The sequence below is a fragment of the Orycteropus afer genome, unplaced genomic scaffold (genome assembly GCF_000298275.1).
Source record: "Orycteropus afer afer isolate SDZICR_OR568_19922 unplaced genomic scaffold, OryAfe1.0 scaffold00006, whole genome shotgun sequence".
In the NCBI taxonomy this organism is placed as follows: domain Eukaryota; kingdom Metazoa; phylum Chordata; class Mammalia; order Tubulidentata; family Orycteropodidae; genus Orycteropus; species Orycteropus afer.
The window spans coordinates 26730105-26754124 of record NW_006921593.1 but is presented as its reverse complement, the minus strand read 5'-3'; the positions used below and the strand labels follow the sequence as shown (position 1 = coordinate 26754124).

General features: G+C 48.1%; 1 protein-coding gene across 1 annotated transcript in view; it reads left to right on the top strand.

The window, feature by feature from the left end:
• The window catches only part of EFHD1 (EF-hand domain family member D1), a 65008-nt gene extending 41895 nt beyond the window's left edge, over positions 1–23113 (top strand). The window contains exons 4-6 of the mRNA XM_007943791.1: positions 6372–6519; positions 13471–13605; positions 22979–23113. Of these exons, the coding sequence (XP_007941982.1) occupies positions 6372–6519; positions 13471–13605; positions 22979–23113 (418 nt within the window). The remainder of the gene's footprint in view (positions 1–6371; positions 6520–13470; positions 13606–22978) is intronic.
• Positions 23114–24020: the final 907 nt, after the last annotated feature.

The window sequence follows — 24020 nt, the reverse complement described above, 5'->3', positions numbered from 1 at the left end:
GCCTTGGAGACACCCCTCCAACTTTTTTTTGGCTTAAATTTTTATGATAAAATACACATAAATGAAATTTACCATTTAAACCATTTTTGAGTGTGCCACTCAGCAGTATTAAGTACATTCACAGTATTTTGTAACCATCACTATTATTTTTCAGTTCTTTTTGATCATCTCCAACAGAAACTTAATACCCATAAATCCTAGCTGCCTATTAGCCCCCAGCCCGTGGTAGCCTGTCTTCTGCTTTCTGTCTCTGGATTTACCTGGTCTAGGGACCTTGAATCATTGGAATCAGACGATCGTTTGCCCTGTCGTGTCTACTTCTTTCAGTAGAATGTCTTCAAGGCTCATCCATGTTGTGGCATGCATCAGAACCTAATTCCTTTTTATGACTGCATAATATTCCATTGTATGGCTGTGCCACCTTTGTGTATCCATTCATCTTTGATGGACTCTACAAAAAGATTGATTCCACTTTTGACTGCTGTAATATTGTGACTGTGAAACACACATGAATAGCCCTGCTTTCAGTTCTTTGGGGTATACACGTAACTGTGGAATTGCTGGGCTGTAAAGTAAGTTCTGTTTTAACTTTTTGAGCAACTGTCAAGCTATTTTCCACAGCCTCATTTTATATCCCTATATCCTTGCCAACACTTACTACTTTCTGTTTTTCTAATAACGCCCATCTGAGTTGGGTATCTTGGTGTGGTTTCGATTTGCATTTTCCCTAGTGCCTAAAGATATTGAGCATCTTATGTGTGTTTCAGCTACTCATACAGCTTCTTTGGATCCTTCCACTTTTGTATACTCACTTTAATCCTCAGTTGACATCGTGGCTCTTAGCAGAGCAAGGATGGGGCCTGTTCTGTCCACCTGTGCATTAAGTGGTAGGTTTCTGCTTCCGGGCTGGGTGGTTGGCATATACTGGACACATACTCAGCAAAGGGCTTGGATTCAATTTTCCTGCCCATTTAAAGAACTTTGAATTCCTTTAACTTCTGGCCCACAGTCCACCAATGTCCTTTCTGACATATATGCCATTTTCATGAGAGACCTAGGGAATGTCTTGGAGTCCCTGGGTAGTTCAGATGGTAAACACACTCAGCTGCTGACCAACAGGGTGGAGGTTCAAGTCTACCCAGAGGCTCCTCAGAAGACAGTCCTGGCTGTCTCCTTCTGGAAAACCAGCCACTGAAAACCCTGTGGAGCACAGGTCTACCCTGACACACAGAGGCACTGTGAGTCAGAATGGACGTGGTAGCAACTGGTACTGGTAGAAAATGTTTCACACTTGAGAGCCTAGAGCTTTCCCATCCTCCTGCAAAAATGGAGTGGGGATAGGGCATGCTTCTCTGACCTTCTCCACCCTCAGGAGGGGGACACTGAATCACCATCAGCAGCCCAAGGCTGATGCCCATGAGGCCAGACATGCCACCACCTTCCAACCTTTTCACCAATTCTGACACTAACCATATCTCCCAAGGCACACTCTACTTCTCTGCTGGGTTGGACAATTCACTGCAATGGCCATGTAGAACTCACAGACAACATCACGATTCTGGGGTTTATTAGGCAAGTAACAGGTTATAACTCAGGACCAGGAACACTCAGGATGTAGTTCTTCTATCAGGACCACCTTCCCTCGGCCGTGCCCTCAGACATGCCTCTCTGTGGCCCTTGGGCTCTCAGCCTGGCCTTCGCCCTGGTTCGGACAGCGGTTACAGAGCTCTTTTAAGTTCTGCCGATAGGTGCACCCCACTCCGTCAGCAAGCCCCCTGCCCAGGGGCACCCGGCTTTCTCACTCCAAGGGCCAGCAAGTCCATTCATCTGTCCTGTGCCGGGCTCTCGGGTCTGCTACCGCCATCCCTCTGCCATCTCAGCACCGAGCTCTTGGGTCCAAGGACACACTCCTCTCCTGGCTGCTGTCTGTCTTGATGGCAGTGAGAATTCTCCTTCTGCATCTAGCAGGGCTCACTTTAAGCTGAGCGCATGACAAAACTAACCAATCCCCACTTTAGGGTTCCATACACCTACTTCCACAGTCCCACCCCGACAAGGGTGCTGAGTACCTTATTTACATTGTTAGTAAGGTGTCCTGTCCCCTTGTTGGGCCACAGCACCTTATATTTGCATAGTTCCACCCAGCCATCAGGTGGGAGTCACAAAGACTGTGGCTCAGAGACCAAGTCATTCTCTGCACCATGGTTTCGGGCTTGAGAGCCTCCCTGATTCCTCCCATCACAACCCCAGAAGAGAAGTGAAAGGGTCTTTTCTCCAGCCTGCCACCCACTCACCCACTGCCTGTGACCTCCCAGCCCAAGGCCCTTTGTGTCTGTGGGAGGCGCTGCTATCCCTGACTTAGGTGAGCTGGGAACCCTTCCTGCCCGCTCTGGTTGAAGACAGATTCTGGCCTGCATCCTGACCTTTTCTTCTCTCCGTCCTTCCTGGGGCCCAGTTTGTCTCCTGCTCTGGACCGGCCCATCATGCTTGTGCTCTTCTGCCCCTCCCTTCCTCCTTTGGCTTCTTCGATGCTAAGCCAAACCCTGATAGCTCACATCTTGAAGGCAGAATGGTTTGCATCACTCTGCCTTGCTCCGGTCTTCTCTGCAAACTTGGTCCTGCCAGGCAAAAGCTAGGATACTTGTCTCAACTGAAGCGACCTTAGTGGTCACTGAGCTGGCCTCTCCTCATGTTGAATTTCCGAGACAGCACTTTCCCAAAGTGTTTCCTGGGAACACTAGGTTGCTAAGATGCACCTGCTCCAGTGGCAAAACCCGGAACGACACAGAGGATCGTCGCTCTGCTGAGTCCGTGTGCTGTTTCCCTCTTGTAAGCTCCGGACACATTACCACGCGGAGGGCTCTGGAAAGTTCCACACTAGAGAAACCTGTTTACTTTAGCTCAGAGTCTAAGTAACAGAGACTTCGCTCCTAGCTGGTTTGTAGGAGCTCTCCTTACTTTTCAGGTCTCGTTCTAGTTGGTTGTCTTTGCCAGAATACCTTTGGGTTTAGTAAAAGTCTGTCTCTGTCACATACACAAAGCCCGGCTCTGGTTGCCCTTTGGGGCCCCTGGGAAGCTGAGAAGGTCCCTGGGTGGCCCCAGTGGTTTGCAGTCAGCTGCTAACCTACAAGGTGATGGTGCAAACCCTCCCACTGACAGCAGATGGAAGACTCGACGATGTGCTTCTGTGAGGAGGACAGCCAGGAAAGCCAGGTGGAGAGGTTCTGCTGTGGGACACATGGGGCTGTCTTAAGCTGGAATCGACTCCAGGGCAGCAGGTTTGGGTTTGCTTCAGGAAGTTTAAAAGCATCATCAGAAGACAGACCCCTGCTTACCTGGGCCACCCACCCCACCCTCCACCTCCTTCCTTGCTTAGAGTCTTGACTAACTGTTGCAGCCACTGACAGGCCGCACTTTGCCCATGACCTCCCTGAAGTGTGGGTCTGTGTGGCTTTGAGCAGACTGCTGCCAGGTGTAGAGGACTGTGGCCTCCTTTGCTCTGTACTCAAGACTTTTTGTTCTCACTGTTGTGACTTTGTCCATGAGGTCTTTTGGGGTTTTGGGGTTTTTTTAATTGTGGAAAATATGTGTAACATAAAAATGTACTCTCTTAAACCTTCCTAAGTGTATAATTCAAGGGCTGTAAATACATTCACAGTGTTGTACAACCATCCCAAACCAAATCGAACCGAACCTGCTGCTATCAAGTTGACTCTGACTCATGGCAGCCCTAAAGGACAGAGCAGAACTGCCCCATGGGGTTTCCTAGTGGCTGTGACCATAGGCTGAAGCATAGCAGGGATTGTGGGGATGGTGCGGGACCAGGCCGTGTGTCCTTGTGTTGGACGTAGGGTTGCTGTGAGTTGGATCTGACTCAATGGCACCTAACAGCAACAATTTTTACCAGCACAGACTGCTACGTCTTTCTCCCACCAGCTCCTGTAACCTTCCCCAAACCCCTTGTTACCTCTAGCCTTTCTAACTATGAATTTGCCAATTCTAGATATTTCTATGGAATATATTCTATATGGAATATAGAATTTCTGTGGAATCGTACAATATTTGACTTTTGGTGTCTGACCACATAGTGCATGATTCCATGTACATGAACTGTCCAGAATAGGCAAATCTATGTAGATTCTTGGTGGCCAGGGGTCAGCAGTGGGAGTGACTGTGAACGGGCACAGGTTTCTTTTTGGAGGGATGAAAATGTCCTGGAATCAGCTACACTGTGGGGAATTGCAGTCAGTGTCATGAAGCAAAATGTGCATGAACTGCTGTACGGACAATTAATTTCAATGAATTTTCTCTGTAAACTTTCACCCAAATCACAATAACAGTTAAAAAAAAGAAAAAATGTCCTGGAATTAGGTCATGATGATAGTTGTACAGCCTGTGATTTACAAAACCCTCAGAATTGTATGTTTCAAAAGAGTAACTTTTATAGTGTATAAATTACACCGCAATAAAGCTATTACTTTACCTAAAAAAGTTAAAAAAAAAAAAAAAGTAAGTGAGGTTGGTCCCCGAGTCGTTTTTAATGAACCCGTGGGAGTCGTTGCTTCCATCTTACGTGCTCACACACCATCCTTTGATGATGCTGGGTCTGGGGCTGAGACACCTTAGTTCAAATGCAGACAGACCTCGCTTTATTGTGCTCCAGAGACTGCGTTTTTCACCAATTGAAGATTTGTGGCAATCTTGTATCAAGCAAGTCTGTTGGTGCCATTTTTCCAACAGTATTTCCAACTTTTTCGTCATGTTATTGCACACTTGATTCCAGATTCCAGTATAGTATAAACATAACTTTTATATGCACTGGGAAACCCCAAAATTCACGTGACTCACCTTATTCTGATGTTCACTCTATTGTAATGATCTGGAATCAAACCCACAGTGTCTCTGAGGTGTGCCAGTACTCTGCCTACCTCCTGGAAACCCAGACATGCCTTGCTGGTTTCCAGGCCTGGGAGCCTGACCATTCCAAGCTCCTCAGAGCTCATAGCACCCATCCAGGGATCTCAGGCTCCCTCAGGCCCTTGGTGTAATCCTTCCAGGCAAGGAGGCCACCCCCAGTGGGAGCACAAAGTATACACAGAGAGGGAGGTGGTGGACATTAACCACCCAAGGAGAAGGGCAGACAGTGGGTGCTGTTGGAGATTTGAGGAGGCCATGGGGGCTCCCTGAGCTCTTGTGGGGAAGGGTGGGGAAGGCCACAGAGGGAGTGGGTCACTGTGGGTGGGAGAAAGGCATGAGGCGAGCCCCACGGCTGGAAAGGAGCCCCCTGGGTGCCTGACCTCTGGTCTTAAATACCACCAGCCCACGCTGGTCCATTTCTCATTGTTCGCAGGCTACATTTCTTGGATGGTGGGTGGTGGTAGTGGTTCCTAGCAGTGATGAGGTTTTGCTGTTGGGGAAGCGGGGGGAGAGATGGATAAGAGGAAGCCTGGTTTTTCTAGGAAGGTGTTTATACCTGAGCAATGAAGCATCTCTGGGAAGTGGGTCCAAGTACACGAGGAGAGGACTGGTGGCTGGGAGGGAGCAGGGGATGGGATGATGGAGAAGGTTCCAGCAGGGCTTTCCTAGCTACTGGGGAGAAGAGGGGGGCCTGCACCTCCCCCCAAGGTTTGTTTTGTTTCCAGGCAGTGGGCTGGAGTGCCACAGGGTCGGCCAGCAGAAGGGCCCATTTCTGTGAGAGGCTGTAGCTGAAACTCAGCAGAGAGGACAGCGCTGGCAGTCACTCTCACTGATGTGACCATTCAGAGCCCATGAGTGCTCCCCAGGACAGAGTGTAAAACCCGAGAGCAGAGCCTGATTGACAGCTATAGCCCCTGGAGCTACAGGGAACCGGAAGGGAAGGAGGAGGAAGAGGGCTTTAAAGGAGAGGTTGGTGGAAATGGATGTGGTGACAGAAATGGATGTGGTGGCAGAGATGACAGGGATGGTGACCAAGAGAAGGCCCCTGGGGGGAGCGGTTCTGTTCATTTCCTGTGAGTTTATTCATGGGGTGTGTGCGGGGCAGGGGCACTTCCACACTCCTCCAGTGTCCAGCATCAGGAAGTTGTTGGTCAGTGTGTGTGGATCGAGAGAAATAAAGATAACCAAGATATGGTTTTCATCCTTGAGAACCCTGGGGCCAAGTTGAGATCGAAGACATGAAAACCGATGTGTACTTGCCAGATCCGCCTGCAGTGGGACAAAATGCAAATGCATCTCGAGGGGAGAAGCTTCCCCTGGACTGGGGCATTGCAGAGCAGAAGATGCTGGGGTCTTATTTCCTTTAGTAACTGAGCCCAAAGGACTCATTTGTGAAAGAATACCAAGGGTCTTGAGTGGTCCTCCCTCACAAGGCCCTCCCTCTGGCCCCGCAGGTACGATGCCGGGCGGGATGGCTACATTGACCTGATGGAACTGAAGCTGATGATGGAGAAGCTGGGGGCCCCCCAGACCCACCTGGGCCTGAAGGCCATGATCAAGGAGGTGGACGAGGACTTGGATGACAAGCTGAGCTTCCGTGAGGTACCTGTGTGCTGCTGGTTTGGGACCTGGGATGGTGCCCCAAGAGAGCTCGGAGTTAGTCCTGTCGGGCCTGAGTGGGCCTGTCCACTCCAGAGCACTGGTTTTGAATACTCAACCTGCAGTTCTGCTTTTTTTTTTTTTTTAAAAAAAAAGCAGTGCTATTGCAGGAAAATTCCCAGTAAACAGATTGAAAAACCAATGTGGGGAATATAACTCATTGGGGTAAAACTGTACATAAAGAGAAATCTGAAAGGACCTTCACTCAAAATTCCTAGTGAGTGTTTATGTATTAAAACATTTCAATAATAAGTGTTCTAAAATAGTAACAAAGCAAAACAAATAATAGTAATACAGGGGTCTGACTCCATGCCCATGGTTCTCCCCTTCCAGACAGTCCAGACATGAGCTTCATTGCTCTTTGAACTCCTGAAATTTAGGCACACTTCTGTGTGTGTTCAGGTATTGTCCCGCGAAGAGGGCCTAGAACATTCACAGCCTGAGCCCCGAATGGTCAAGGATCTCGGTGATAAAGCCATTTCTAGTTTCGGGGGGAAAAGTCTCAATGTCATTTGCTTTCTTCCATGACAAGATGCAGCCCTACAAAGGAGGGCATTCCCTGTGTCTTAGTTTTATTGAAAGGCCTCTAGCTTGTCAGTGTGGCCTGTGATGATGATAACGTTGATGACAACATCTGAGCTGAAGTCTTGTTCTCAGTCATGGCTTAGCTGGGGCCCTCGGGAGCTGGGAGTAGAGAGGACTGCCCTTGATATTTTGGCTGTTCTAGAAAAGATGTCTTCTGGGTTTTAATGGTGAGACCTTTAGCCAAGTGCAAGTCTTTGTCCAAGCTAGACAGGGCCATTCATGCTCTTCTTGGGGGTCTCTGAGGATGAACCGGCAGCCGCCAGCCCCTTCCTTAGCTGGGATGAAACTGGGCTTGCCCCTGGCTCTTGACATGCTTCCACCAGTCTACTCCAGAGTATCCCATCTGTTTTTTCTGGAACTGACAAATGAGTTAGTAGATCACAGAAAACCTGTGATGGGCTTAACCTTCAGGAAAATCTAGCCCAGTTTTCTCATTTCAGAGCTAGAAGACCAAAAGTTGGGACTTGTGTGAGGCCAGGTGCCAGGTCACTGGCCTCGTGCCACTGAGCCCCACCCTCACCCACCACACTCTTCTTTGAGCTGCCCTTCTAGTCCCCTCCTTTCTCATTTGGTTCTTCAGTGTCATTCAAGCATCCTGCAGGGCCTTTCCAACCCAGGCAACAGGGAGTGTAGAAGGTATAATAGGCTCTGGCCTCGATGAAGCTTTGGAGGAAACATTGGGGAAAGAACTTCTGTAGCAAAGTTGTAACCTCTGGGGAACAGAAATGAAGAGGGTATTCAGAGATCTGTGCACGTCACCAACCAAGCAAAGACATCTCCCCTGCTCCCCAGTTTTGCTCAGGGGCTACCCAGAGGCACTTCTCCCCAATTCTAAGATGCTTGGTTCCTTTTGGCTAGCTGGTAACTTGGCCATTTCCTACAAATGGTAGACATCAGAGGCTTAGCTACCTCCAAAAACTGTATCGCAGCCTCTTGCAGGAAGCTTCAGTGGCCTTTGTATTAGAGCCTTTGCCACTATTGCTTTTCCACAACCTATTGTCCTGTATCTAGCTGGGGCGCCCAGAAGCACAGGTTTTGGAACTGTAAGGACACATTTGCTATTCATACTCCACTGCCCAACCTCCTGCTTTTATCTCACTCTGCTGCCCCCGCCCCCCCAAGTGCTGTAAGTCCTAGTGGGCTGGTGCTGTGTTTATGCAGTGAAAAGAGCATGCATGGCTTTACAGCCACACCTCAGACTTCTACACAGAGTTCTGTAACCTGAGCAGGTTAGTATACTTCTGAGCCTCCGTTTCTCTGTCTTTAAAATAGGGCTGTTGCTAGCTTTCCCTCTGGACTATTGTGAAAACTAGGCTCTCTCTCTGGGCCAATGTTGGTTAAGATTCTTGGTTGCAAGTGACAGAAAGAGAATGAAACTAACTTAAGGAAGAAACCTGATGACATGCCTGGGAGATAGCGTGGAATGGTTTCAGGCACAAGTAACCCAGGGTCTTTCTCTTGCCGAATCTTGGCTGTACTTTCTTCTAGGTCTGCTTCATCCTCTCCTTCCACACAGGGTATTGTCCCTGGGGCCTCCCAAGATGGCTGCCAGCAGCTGCAGGCTGACATTGCCTGGTTTAACAGTCTGAGGGAATAGAGGGCTTCTTTTTCCCAGAATTCATATCAGTCCCAGAGGAAGGCCTCTGATTGGCCCTACAAGGGTCACCTATCTACCTCCTGGACCAGTCATTGCATTCAGGGTACCGTGATTGGCTGGATCGGGGTCATGTGCCATCGAGCACCACATGGGGTGGGGGCTGGCAGCTAGACAAAATTGCCCACTTGTACTTTTCCTTCCTCAATTCTTGGCACTTAGTAGGTGCTCAGTGAGAGCTTTTGTTCCTTTCTTCCCCATTGGATGAACTCACCAAAGCAAATCATGCTCAAGCAGAAGCTCTCTGATACAAAATGAGTATCCCCACAAGTACCATTTGCTGCTTTTCCACAACTTATAAGAGAGCTGGTCTTTCTCTTAAACCACTTATGTTCCAATTATGGAAAATAATACATACGTACAAGAGATGTTTACAAAATGACTAAAAAAACCCAAAAACCCAAACTCACTGCTGTTGAGTCGATTTGACTCAGTGACCGCTCCTTGGGTTTCAAAGGTGGTATTTCTACAGAAGTAGATTGCGCACGCTTCCTTCCAAGGAGTTGCTGGTGGGTTTGAACTGCCAGACTTCTGGTTAGCAGTCAAATGACACACAGAATATTAAGAAAGGTGATGCAGCAGAGTGTTTCATGGCCACAGCACAATGTAAAAAGAAGGGACAAGAGCAGATTGCCCAGCGGTATATAAGTGCAGTTTGTATGTGTTATTTATGTGAGTGTTTATGTATGTGTACAAACAAACGAGAAACACCACCAGACCCACTGCCGTCAAGTTGATTCTGACTCATAGCAATCCTGTCGGACAGAGTGGAACCTCCCCTTAGGGTTTCCAAGGCTGTAAATCTTTACCAAAGCAGACTGCCACATCTTTCTCCCATGGAGTGGCCGGTGAGTTCATACTGCCTGCTTTTTGGTTGGCACCCAAGCACTTTAACCACTACACCACCAGGGCTCCACGTGTGTGTGCAGACATATAGACAAGAGGCCGCAAGGGTGGACCAAAAGGTCACAGTTCTGTGTCTGGCTCTAGTGATTCAGAACTGAATTGCAGGCACTCCCTCCCTCATTCTCCTTTGGAGGCTGGCCCAAAGCCAGCATAGCCTCATCTGCCCTTAGTGTCTTCGTTAATTCCAATATTTTGGTCACAAAGAGAGTTGCTCCAGGGCCAGATACACAGTGGTTTTGTACAAAGGTTAGATGATGGACTTAATGGAGATATTCCTGTACTGGGAATTGTGGGTCCCATTCTCTCCTCCCACCCCAGTCTTCCCAGTGTGGGTTCCTGGTAGTCCTAGCTGTGCCGGGTTGCCCACCTACCTGGACATGGTTGATTGGACCCCTGGCCAGACTGGGCCAATCGGATTCTCTACTCTGGAAATTTGAATTAGGAACTGAGATAGTGCACATGGGCTCGACAGGTGGCTGGTTCCTGAAAGAATAACTCATTGGGGCTGTGTTCTACTTGTAGACCAGACATGGAGGGGAAATGTTGCCTCTGATCCCTAAAGGTCATCGCTTCAACTCCAGCCTCCTCTGGGCTGCTGCTCCTGCCTGTGGGTTTCTGGGCCATCCTTTTTCTAAGTCGATTACCTCCTTTGTCCTTACGCTAACATGTTTGTCTGTCCTTGTCAATCCAAGTGCTTTAACCAATGTAGGAGAAGCTTGTGTGACTAGCCAGAGCCATGAAGTTCAACATTTCCTAACATTAACGGAAGCGTTTGCTAGCTTGTCTCAGACAGGACTCATGGCTTTGTTAATTCTCTCTCTCTCTCTGTCTCTTTGTTTTCTGATTCTGCTCTCCTCCCCCTCTTCCCTCCTAGTCACAGTTAGGACATTTTCCAATTCTTCCACAACATACCAGTCTTTGTGGACTATAAATAGGAAGCCAACAAGGCCCAATGGCTGTACAGTTGGAGAACTTATCCTGCAGTGGTGGTTAGTGATAGTAGTGATGTTAAGTGGCAATGCCTGGCCTGCTTGGTACCAAATGTCTTAGTCTAGGTTCTCTACAGAAGTAAAACCAGTGATGCTTATATATATTTAGATAGACAGACAGGCAGACAGACAGACAGATAGATGATAGATAGATAGATAGATAGTTGTTGTTGTTGTTGTTGTTATGTGCCATCGAGTCGGCCCCGACTCATAGCGACCCCTCCTTGGGTTTCCGAGGCAGTATCACTACAGAAGTAGGATTGCCCAACCTTCCTTCCGAGGAGTGGCTGGTGGGTTTGAACCACCAGCCTTCTGGTTAGCAGTCAAGTGCTCTATGAGTCGGGGCCGACTCGACGGCACATAACAACAACAATAACCCATTTCAGATTGAATTGCACTTGTTTTGTCTTTAGCTGGCTGGTGGGGAAGGACCCATTGGGGATGACAGGGTTGCTGCCGGTTGTCTGCTGAGCAGGTGCGGTGGGGACCTGCAGTCTGGGTCCACACTGGATCTCAGCGTTCAGAGAGAACCACTCTGGGGAGAAGACCCAAGAGGACTATGTGAGGTAATTTTCCTTGTTCCCAGAGTTCTTCTGTAAGTGTAGCACCATCTTGGCTCTTTTTGGTGTGAGAAAGCAGAATGGGCTGCTGTGGAGGGCCTTCTTGTTCTGTGTTTGCCTGATAGGGGAACCTTGAGATTGGAACCTTCTAGAAAGGAAACACTTTGAAGGATGGCTGGGGAGCTTGAGGGACAGATATTTCTGTGCCTTCCCTCCGAGCAGGGCTCACTGTGGCAAAAAGTCTTTGGTGCTGAAATACCACCCTTGAGAGTTTGACCTTGATAGTCCCCTCTACTCCCATTGACCTTGACTCTATCTTCCCAACCTCACCTTCTTGTTTTCCAATACTTCTCTCCAGGAAAGTTCTGGCTTCAACCAACCATACAGGCGGGGTGAGTTGAGTCTTTGCTGGCCTCTAGCGGGGATGTTTGCAGCTGCAGGCGATGAAGAAGGCATTTCTGTCAGGCTGAGCAGATGTTATTGGCCTCAGCAAAGCTATGAATGTTGGAGCATCTTGCTGACCCCCGGCAATGCTCCACAGTGGGCTTGGAACCCCCACAGCAAGGAAGACAAGGAAAGGTTTATTAGTGCAGCATTTTTGGGTTCTTCTTGTTGTGGGGGTTGAGACTTTCACTTGAATGAAATACCCTGGAGAAAGCCCTCTTCCTGTGATGACTTGGAATATATCCATTTAGATTCTTTCCAAATGGAAAAATAGATTATGGAAGCTGGATATCAGTTGTTTGACGATTACAGATGTAAAAAAGAGAACTGGACAAAAAAAAAAAGAAAAGAAAAGAAAAGAAAAACCACCAAAAACCAACAACAGCAGAAAATGATCCTGAAGAGGTGATAGGAAGATGGGGGCGTGCCCTGCCTTTCAAGGTTGGCCTGTTGATTTATTTAACTCTCATTCCGAGGGGGGCCTCAGCACAAGGTGGTTTCAATGAAGACATCATCCCAGTCTCCTTTTGAATCTGGAGGAACGGGATGGATTATTCAGTAAGTGCTATGAGGATTCCTAACTAATTATTTGCAAGAAAATAAGGTTAATGATCAACCTCACAGGGTAGACCAGAATAAATTTTAGAGATTAAAGATTTACACGTTTTTTTTTTTTTTTTTTTTTTTTAAACAGAAGCCATAGAAGTATTAGACCAAAACGTAGGTGAGTGTTTATGTAAACTTCATGGTGAGGAGGGTTTTTCTAGCCTAACAGTAGCGCGAGAGAGAGAGAAAAAAAATGTAGAAGTGAAAAAACAAAACAAAACATGGAATTAAAAGGTGAAGGACAGGGGTGAAATAATTAGATGTCAGGGTCTGTAAAGTTCTTGGAAAAGAGCAAGAAAGGTGAACTCTAACACACATATGGGGCACTCAAGAAACAAAAATGGAAAATACTCAATAATTTCTTTCACAGAAATGAGATAGACAACAGTTCTCTTTGATTCTTCTCTCTGGCTGTGGACCAGGTCATTGCCACGGTTTTGCTTTGAAAAAGGATGCTTCGTAAACTATCATGGGACTGTTCCTGGGGCCTGCAGTCCCAGGCGTGGAACTAATGGTTGGAAGGGCGTATGCTTTATGCTTTTGGTAAACGTTTCCAAAGAGGACACTGGTGCTTCAGTGGTAGAGTTCGTGCCTTCCACACTGGACGCCTGGGTTCGATTCCCAGCCAGTGCACCGTGTGGGCGGGCACCACCCGTCTGTCAGTGGGGGCTTGTGTGGTGCTATGGCGTCAGGCGGGTTTCAGAGCGCATCTGGACTAAGACAGACCAGGAAGAGAGGCCTGGGAATCTACTTCTGGAAACCAGCCAACAAACACCCTACGGATCAAAGAGCCTGATGTGCTCTGATGAGGGGGGCACAGGGCCGGGCAGCATTTCATCCCACTGTCCATGGGGTCACCATGGGCTGGGGGCTGGCGCAACGACAACTAACAACAGCAAACATTTCCCAAAGGCCCGGCAAGTTTGAATCAATTTATATTCCTGCCAACTAGGGAAGAGGGTGCACATTTCCCCACATTTTCATTGTTGACAATCTGATAGAAGTAATTCATTGTACACCCCATCCACCTCCCTTTTTTAATAGGTTTGGCAATAAAGCTTCAGCTTGGGCCAGAGAGGAGTCTTGTAAATCTCCTGGGAGGCCAGCCCTGGCTCTCACCACCTCTTCTGTTTTCTCTCCTTCCTGGTAGTTCCTGCTTATTTTCCACAAGGCTGCAGCTGGAGACCTGCAGGAGGACAGTGGCCTGATGGCGCTGGCAGAACGCTCTGAGATTGATGTTGCCCTCGAGGGCGTCAAAGGCGCCAAGGACTTCTTTGAGGCCAAGGTAGGTGCCTTGTTGCCCCTGTCTGCCGTCACCCTGCCCAACAGGAGCTCTCTTGTCAGTGAACTGTCTCATGAACTCGCACATGACATGTGGGACCAACCACCGCTCAGACTGAATCATCCACAAGGGCAAGGAAATGAGGACAGTGGGCATCTGGGTGTAATCCAGAATTATGGGTGTCTGCATGTGCACCTGCGTAAAGTAGAAATGAGAAACAAAACAAAAAAGTTAGACAGCGAAAGGTCCAATCCTGGTTTGGGGTTCAAACAGGGTTTGCTTGGGTGGTGCCCCAAGATGGGCTCTTGATGCAGACTCTCCTAAGGAATCTCTTTCCACCCCAACCCCAGCTGAGTCACTTGAACTGCTCCCTCCATCTTTGCATCTCAAACACCTGTTGTCGTGATCAAGTGGCTGATGGCGCCAGATGTAGGGCCGTGGCAGCTCACCCTGAATATCTTTGCTCCGTTGACAGTGGTTCATAGTTGGCAAGGATTCTCCAGCCCACTGGCCCAGAGCCTTCTGGGCTCTCCCGTTCGTTCACGTGCTCAGTAAACACTCCTGAGAGCCTTCCTCTGCCTGGGTGCTGTCATCTTCATCTCCACAGAGCACACCTGCAGAGGCAGGAGCAGGAAGCCCTCCAAACCCCCTCCAGAGCAGCAGAGGCAAGTTCAGGACCCACAGTGACTTCCTGTGCGAGCTCTCCACGCCTCAGCTTCCTCATCTGTAAAATGGGGATGATAATACAGGATGCAATGAGTTAATATATATGAGTTGTTTAGTAAGTGCCTGGCGTTCAGTGAGTATCCCTGACACAGGATGAGCTGTTGGGACTTCCCACCACTCCAGACAGGAACCACCTCCTTGTGGAGTTTTTGCTTTTTCCAGAAGGTTTCCCAGAAACAAGTGTCATTGGGGACACATCCCAGCCTGCTCAGGACCCTATGCAGGTGCAAAAAAGGCAGGGGAGGTGTCATCTGACCGCCTATAACTTCACGAGGGGAAGAGAGGATCACCAGAAGCATCATTAGCCCAAGATGGATTCCTATGAGGCAGAGATTAGATATGCCACCATCCTCCAACCTTTTTGCAAATTCTAACACCAACCGTCCCTCCCATGGCACGTGCTACTTCTCTGCTAGGTTCCATAATTCATTGCAATGGCCACACATAACTCAGACAATACTGGAGATGACGGGGTTTGTTAGGGACGTAACAGATTACGATTCAGGTTCAGGAAGACTTGGGGTGGAGTTCTTCCTTCAGGTCAGCCTCACCTCAGCCATGCCCATCAGCACACCTCTCTTTGGCCCTTGCCCCCTCGGCCTAGCCTCTGCTCTGCTCAGGCAAGTGCTCCAAAGCTTTTTTAGCTCTGCCAATAGATGCCCAGAGAGGCACCCCACTCCGCCAGCAAGGCTCCTGCCCAAAGGCACTCAGCTTTCTCACTCTGTGGGCCAGGAAACCCACTGCTCTGCCCCATGCCAGTCTCCTGTTCTGTTTGTCCTGCTGCCTCTCCTGCTGTCACCTTGCTGCTGTCTTAGTGCAGGACTCTTGGGTCCAAGGATAAGCTCTGCTCCTGGCTCTTCCTTCCTGATGGTAGTACGATTTCCTCTTTCTGCCTTTGAGATGGCCCATTTTAAGCCTAGTGAGACGGTAACACTGACCAGTCCTCTTGGTGATCAACAAATGCCTCACTACTTCTGGAAACCAGCCAACAAACACCGTAGTCCCACCCCGTCATCTGCTGGGGTCACCATAGCTAGAAGACCTGTATTAAGTAATTCGCAGACCACCGCAGGAGGTTCCTTGCTTTAGCGATGCCACTTAGAGGCAGATCCGTTATCTTCTGCCGATACGCAAACTGGGAGTCATGGTGGACCCCGAATGCCTTTTGTCTGAGTCCAAGCACTCATCAAGCCTTGAATGCTATTGCCATGTGTCCTGCTTTGAAAGTGACTTGGGCCTTCCTTGGTGGTTTAACACTGATTCAGCAAAGCTCCGGCAATGCCAGGCCCACGGGAAGCTCCAGAGAAACAAATCCTTTACGACAGTGAAGGGGACAGAACTGTACCCCCCCACCAGGCACACCCAGTCTGGGGGCAAACTCTGGGCATCAGTGGAAAGCCTGGGGGAGGGGGAGGAGAGGGGCAAGGGGAATCCTCGTGGCACTGGGTTCTCTGGTCATTGATGCAGTCAACACTTGCAGATCTTTTGTGATGTTTTAGGAAAGATCCCAAGGTTGGGAGCCCAAGGTTAGTAGGACATGTTTTCACTCTAATGGGACACAAACTGCTATGGAGCAGTGGCAGTGGTGTGTGAGAAGTCTATGGGAACGTCTGGCCTTGGCGCTGGGGACCTTTCACAATCTGGCTCTGATCTCTGCTTCAGCCTCATCCACCCCTGAGAACTTCTTCAAAGGCTGTCGCCCCACCTTTTCACAACTAGGCCTGAGTACCTGCCTGGCCGGAGTGCCCCACCCAAACGCCTCTTCCCAGAAAACTCTGCTCATTCTCTAAGACCCACGTTGGAGAATTGCCTCCACTTGGCTGCTGCTTCTGATGGCCAGGTCAAGAGTGTGCACCCTCTTCTGCGTGCCTCTGTTACCAATGGCAGTGGCATGGTGATGTATCTGTTACAGGTGCTCTTAGACACTCTGGAAAGAGTGTAAATTGACCCACCCTTTTCGGAGAGCAAGTTTGGAACTCCCATACTGAACCCATTGCAGTCGGTAGGTTCCTACTCATGGACACTATAGGACAGAGTAGAACTGCCACTGAGGGTTGTAATCTTTGTGGAAGTAGATTGCTACTTCTTTCTCCTGTGGAGCAGCTGGTGGGTTCGAACTGCTAACCTTTCAGTTAGCAGCTAAGTGCTTGAGCATTGCACCACCAGAACTCTTTTTATTTTGGGACTAGTTTTAACATTTCAAATCCTTCAGCCCTGGAATACCACCTCTAGTGTTTTATCCTTCAGAGGCACTCCCACGAATGGACACAGATACGTGGCCAAGGATTTTTATACAGCCCTGTTAGTAACAGAGCAAAACTAAAACTAAAACTTCTATTTTCAAGGCATTGAGCTCATTGTGATACATCCATATATTTGAACACACTGCAGCCATTAAGAATGAGTTGCAGCTGTGTGAATATGCAAAGATATCCAAAATAAATTAAGCCAAACAGTATAAATGCTAGCCCAATCTTGTTAAATAATATTAATGCATACTCGTGGATAATATACCAAACTATTGGTAATAGTTACGTCCGAGGGACTTTCTATTTTCGTAAAATTTTACAATGCATGTGCATTATTTTTATAGTTGGGCAAAAAGATGAAAAGAATAACAATACATTTTTCAGCGGGCTGTGTTTTTATGTCTGCCTCCTGGCCCAGACCCAGGCAGAGGGAGGTGTGTCATCTTTGTAATTACAGGGCTGGAAGATAATGGCCCTCAACAAAGGCTCCGTGTGATGACAAATAGAGGGAGTCATCATTTGGGTCTGGGAGAGGGCCTTAAAGGAGCTGACGTTTGTGACCTGTGTTCGGAAATGAATAAGGTTTCACCTTGTAATCAAGGGAGGGGAGGTGTTCCTGGCGTGGGAACGGGGTGCAGAGGCTTTATGCTGTGGAGGGTGAGGGGTGTTTGGGGGTTGATGAAGTCTCTGGATGTGGTGAGGACACAGGCCGCTGAGGGGGTGGGGCTGACAAGGGGACGACAAGATGAAAACGCTCAGATCAAGGAACTGGGCCAGTGCGTCTCACCTATGTCATTGCACACATGGTAGGTGGTGTGTGTGTGGCATGCTGAGGAGGGTGGCCATGTCCACATGCAGTCGGTTGAATAGTTGTCAGTTTCCGTCGAGTAGATTCCGGGTCACGGCGGCACCCTGTGTGAAGAGCAGAATGGCTCCCGCTGGGTTCTCAAGGCCACAGCCTTTCAGAAGCAGATTGCCAGGCTCATCTTGTGAGGCGCCTGCGGTGGACTCGACCAGCCTTTCAGCTAGCAGTTAAGTGCTTAACCAGTTGTGCCCCCGGGGATTCTGCAGGTTGCCTAGTGGCCACCTCAACTTCATGTGACCTTGTTTGGAATGCGGTCTAAGGTGAGAATCCAGATGAAGTCATACTTGACAGGGTGGGCCTTCAGCGCAATGAGAGTGTCCTTATAAGGGACGGAAAAGACTACAGGAAGGCCGTGTGATGATAGACAGAGACTGGAGCGTTGGTGCCATGAGCCAAGGAATGGCTTGGGCCCTCAGAACCTGAAAGAGGTGAGGAAGTATTCTCCCCCACATTCTTCAGGGGGAGCCCAGCGCTGGTGACACCTCGGTTTCAGACTGGTAGCCTCTAGAACTGAATACGTTTCTGTAGTTTGTGGCCACCAGGCTTGTGGTAATTTGTTATGACAGCCTTATTGTTGCTGCTTGCCAGCAAGTCAACTCCGAGTCATGGCACCCCTGTTGTGTCCAAGGAGAACTGCAATCCACAGGGTTTTCAGTGGCTGATTTTCTGGAAGCAGACAACCAGGCCGTCCTTTCAAGGCACCCCCGGATGGATTTGAACTTCTGACCTCTCTGTCTGCAGCTGAGCCCAGTTACTCACACCCGGGACTCCCAGATAAGCTCAGAAGCATAGACAATTATAAACGTGGCAAAATTAATCAGGAAATGATGACTTTTGACTATGTGTTACTTTTGTTTTCAATATAATTTATTTAACTGTAAATGTATATGATGTGATTTTTTGTAATGGTGATTATTGAACAGCGAGCCCTCAAAATTCCTGAAAATTTAACAAGCAGCTTATGAGCAGGTACACCCTAGCACACCCCGGGGGCTTAGGAATATAATGTGAACCAACCAGGTCTCACTGCCCTCATGTGCTGAACCACAGGCTCAGCAGGAGAGGACAGGATGGCTGGCAGAGGAGCTCTCTTCTGCTTTTTCTAAGGAAGCGAGGGGAGGTAGGCTATGGAGTGTGGCAGGACCCGGCGTGGGCCGTGGCGGTGTGGACGACCACTGTGGGAAAGAGATGAGGGAGGAGGGCTGAGCCCTGTTGAAGGACCTGCCCAAAGTGGAAATCTGATACTCCCGTGGATCTGGACACCGTGTTTGTGAGACTTCTAAAATACTGTGTCCTCATCCCGGAAGGAGGAGGTGACAAAATCCTCGATCCAAGGGCGGGGCTTGAGTGAAGAGGGAAGGGACAGCGTATGAGGCGGAAGTGCCTGTCTCCGTGGAGTTGAAGGTACTGTGACAAGTGTTGCAAGGATTTCCCAGGAGTCCATGAAAGGTTGGAAGGTAAACCAGGGCAAGACCAACACACCAGGGGGTAGGATCTTGAGTCCCTGGTGAAGAGAAAGGGTAGGAGTTACTGGAGGCAGGTTGAGGAGGGGGAGCAAAGGCAGGAGAAGGGGGGAGCTTCAGAGGTCAGGTTTCAGCCCAAAGTTGGGGCCAGAGGCTGAAAGGGCTGGTGTGTTGATGAGACACCAGTCCAGGCAATTAAACCCATTCGCTGGGGGTGGGGATGGACGTCTATAATGAACGTGAGTGGACGGGTGAGAACTGCTGGACAAGGGCACATGGGAAGCAGGGCCTCCTGTGCAGAAGAGACACCTGCGGAATTTGGAAGGCCCTACCCCCAGGGATTCTGATTCAGCAAGAGTTAAGAACATAACAGGAGCCTTGGTGGTGCAGTGCTAACCAAAAGATCAGTGGTTGAAACCCACCAGCCGCTCTACGGGAGAAAAATGTGACAGTCAACTTGTGTAAAGGTGATAGCCTTGGAAACCCATGGGGCAGTTCTACTCTGTCCCATAGGGCTGCTGAGTCTGAATTATCTCAACGGCAATGAGTTTGAGTGGTTTTAAGAACATAACACTTCCTGTTAATATTCTCAGAGGTATCCTGCCTTAGAAATGGACCCTATACGAAATGCAGAAAGAATCTAGAAAATGAATATTATGATTTTTCACTGAAATGTGAGAATTCACACTGGGCCACAAAGGAGTGTGACAAAAAAATCACAAAGGACTAATTTGTCTAACGTGATAAGTCTCAGCTACAACACTGCAGAGCCATGGATGTGTGAATGAGAGAAGAGGCAACAGAGACACCTCAAAGTGTCTCAAACGTGGAAGCCAGTAACAGAGGAATGAGGGGATCCGAGGGGTGAGGCACAAGGGGTGAGCCAGTTCCAAACCAGTGAGGGATCCTGATATGTCAATGTGTAAGTCATTAAAAACACAGTGGAAGGAGGGCTTTCCTACCGAAGTTGAGAAGACAAGTAGAAAGCTTGATGACTAAGTCATTTAGAAAGTTACCTCTGGCTCAGCTCCCCCTCTCTAAAATATAGTAGGGGCTCAGCAGCTTAGGAACTAATTATCTCTCCACTTCCAACTCTATAAAGAGAATTCAGATGTATTGAAAAAGATTGTAACACATTCATTCTCTGAAGATGTTATAATTCCGATAATGACATCAGAACAAAATAAAGCCCCAGAAGAAGAAATTTCTCTATCAATCTCATAAATATAGCAGTAAGAATTGTAAAACATGAAAAAATGGAATGCATTTATAACTCTTAAGGATAAACCTGCAAGCATAATTTTAAAATATTCATATCATGGGTAAGTCAAATAAGAAAACAATGATCCTTTCAATTAGATGTCATAAAGACATCTGGTGAAGTTTAATACCCATGCCTAATAAATAGGTAAAACGAGAAAACAAAATGCTTCTATGATTTGAGCAAAGAATACTTACTTTCCATATAAATATCAAGGCATTTTATAAAGTAATATTTTAAATAATGTACTATATTGTTGTTATATGCCATCGAGTCGGCCCCGACTCATAGCGACCCCTCCTTGGGTTTCTGAGGCAGTATCACTACGGAAGTAGATTGTCCAACCTTCCTTCCGAGGAGTGGCTGGTGGGTTGGTTAGACTGTTAACCTTCTGGTTAGCAGTCAAGTGCTTTAGCCACTATGCTGCCAGAGCTCCCCTAATGTACTATAGGAGCAGGAATAAACAAATCAGTTGGGAGAACAGGCTGGAAAATGATAGAAACCGTTGCCTTCATGTGGGACTTTAGTCCACGGAGAGCTTTTCAGTAAAAAGCATGGAGACACCTGAGTACCTACTTAAGAAAAGGAAGTGAAGTTCCTACTTTATACCCTTCACTAAAAATTAATTGCATGTGGCTCAATGAGTCAAACGTGAAAACAAGACTCTAGTAGGATCAGAAGAAAACACAGGGATGTAGGTTGAGAACCTTGGGCTGTGGAAGACCTGAAACACGACATAAAATGAAAGACCAGAAAGGAGGTGACTGATCAACTGGATTTTATCAGAATTCGAAGCATTTGTATGAAACAAGATGGCATAAAGTTAAGCAACAGGCAAAAGGAATGTGGAAGAAAGTAATTGAAAATATACAACTAGGGACCAAATAAAAAACAAAATCCAACAGCTGAATAGAAAAACCTGTAAGGGATACAAATAGGTAACTCATCAAAGAAGGAATAGAGCAAGGTGCCAGTTTTGTTGGTTTTTTTTTCCCCAAAACGAAAAGTGTTACTGATGAGCTCGGGCAGGCTACGAGAAATGAGGATTTTCTTCCTTGATGGTGGGGCATGAATTGGAGCAGCTGGTGTGGAGAACAATTCAACAGGTTTTATTGAAATAATGTATACACCTAAATAATGTGTTGTTTTGACCACATCGGTAAGACATGGAGAAAAATCATCAACACTGGGGCAGAGTGTTTGAAGATGGATTTGCCTGATGTGGCGTTTTGAAGACAAAACAGATTTTTAAAGAAATGAATGGCACCAGATCCCATTCACACCACCAACAGAAACACATTATTTGTGGAAGTATACTTAGGATGACTGATTTAGGGAAAACAAAATTTTACTTGGAAGTTGTGGTGGTTAAGTGTGTGTGTCAACTTGGCTAGGCCTGGTTGAATGGCTGGGCAGCTGGACGTAGCATTCCACATGATGAAACTGGTAATCAACTCCATGGTGGGATCTACTGTGAGCAGCTGAGTAGCTGCCTTTGGGTATGTGGTCTGCTTCCTGTATGAAGAAGCAGCTTTGGGAATGGTTTCTAGTTTACGGCACGCTTGAACCCTACATGTAGCTGTTTCGTCGTTCAGCAGCCTGCCATACTCTGGTGACCTAGGGACTTACAATGGACTTAAATTAATGGCCTGCCGTGTGTTTTGGTAACATTGGTACTATGCCTTTTGACTTGTCAACCTTGGGTTTGTTAGCCTCAGCGGCCAACAGCTGTCTGAGTGAAGAAAAGCCTCTAGCTCTAGCAGGCCAGGAAGAGAGGCAGAGCTGAAGTCCAAGGTTGAGGGGCTTTCACCCAGCCCCTAGAGCCTGGCACTTTGAACTCTGACTTAAAGCCTCCAAATAGTAAGAATAAACTCCAGTTTGTTAAGGCCATCCCATTTGTGGTATATTCTCGTCAGAGCAGTACTAGGTAACCAGAACAGCAGTATAAAAGTAATATTAAATAAAAGCTGAGGCCTTCAGGGAAAACAGTGTATGGTAAAGATCCCCTTTGCCCCAGGCAACATCTGTAGAGTGATGTGATCCCAAAGTCCCACCAGGGGGTTCATTTTACTTTGTCTTCCCCTATCCCTCCCACCCCAAACTAAACAATATTGTTATGAAATTAAAGGGAGGTAAAATGGGGTTCCCACCACCTATCTGTCCTTTTGTCATACTGTGGTAACTTTCATGTGGCCATGATGCTGGGAGCTGTATCACTGGAACTGCAGATCCCAGCAGGGTCGCTCATGGTGGACAAGTTTCAGTAGAGCTTCCAGAGTCAGACAGACTGGGCGGAAAGGCCTGGTGAGCCAGTTCTGAAAACCAGCCAATGAGAACTCTGGACCACAGCAGAACATTGTCTGAACAGTGCTGGAAGATGAGCCCTGTAGGGATGAAGACACTTACAGTCCACAGTGCAGCCCTGGACCCGAACATCCCAAAGGTCGTGAAGGTGGTCAGGACCTGGAAGTGTTTCACTGCGTTGGATGTGAGGTTGCTATGAGTTGGAACTGACTCCATGGCAGCTAACAACAAAATTGGGTAATACTTGGGGATGTTAAACCATATTCTGAAAAAGAAGTACAGAAGACCGACCCTGGTAGATAAAGTCTTGTGCAACAAATGGAGCGGTCAGGCGGCCGCAGTAATAAACAGTAGGCTTTGGAAGACCAAAGGAAAGGAAAAGAGTATTTGTTGATGGGGAGTTGGCAGCTGGGTCCTGCGCTCCCAGTTCAGTGGTTGTCGTGTGGCATGTCCAAGTCTCTTTTCCACCCCCTTACGCTGCTGTCTTGTTGTCTTGCTTTTGCTGCAGGTCCAAGCTTTGTCATCCGCCAGTAAGTTTGAAGCGGAGTTAAAAGCAGAGCAAGAGGAGCGGAAGCAGGAGGAGGAGGAGAGGAGGCTCCGCCGGGCAGCGTTCCGGGAGCTCAAGGCTGCTTTCAGCACATAGTCCTGCTGACCTCGGCTTTGACCTCCGTCCACAGCTGTGCCTTACAGATGCCCCTGGGAGAGAGGGCCGCCTCCCCTTAACCCGGTGGGCCCTCTCTTGTACTCCATCCACCATTCCATGCAAACTCCTTAGATAGCCTCGCAGTGGTGGCAGACTGTTGCCTCTTCCCAGTGCTGGAGCCGTCCCGAGAGGATCCTGGGATGGCCAGGTGCCCTGCTCACCTTTCTCTCCTGCCCTCTTCCTTCCTCCGTCCTTCTCTCATAGCCAGAGTCTGCCTTTTCTTGGCAGCCTGTCCTCTTTCCTCGTTCCTTTACCACTCTACATCAGAGTGGTGTGCTGGGTCACTTGTACGGTTCTTTCTTTTGTGGTCATTAGAGTTGGTGCTGCAGGATCCCTGGAGGGTGTGGTTTTACCGTTGCCTGTTTTCTTGGAGAATTTGTCTCTGGACACACACACACACACACACACACACACACCCCGCCCTTTGTTTCCCATCTCATTCCCTTGTTCTCATTCTTAGCTTGATTCTGCTAGTTGCTTTGGCCCCTTCTCTCCTCCTTGGTGCAGCTGGAGTTTAAGGGAGGCTGGGGTGGGTCACTATCCACCCCTTGACCAAGAGATGAGTAGCCCAAAGCTGAGATGACACAAAATAGAGAAAAGATGGAACCTTCTTCCTGTCTTCTTCCTGTCTTCCTGTCTTCCAAGCCTTCCCCTTGGATAATTTTCTATTTGAACCTTTTCCACCCTTAAATGCTATGCTACTTGACCGTAACAATGAAGGAAAAACCAAACCAAACTTACTGCCATGGTGTCGGATCTGACTCATAGCGACCCCTCCTTGGGTTTCTAAAGCAGTATCACTGAGAAAGTAGATTGCCCAATCTTCCTTCCAAGGAGCGGCTGGTGG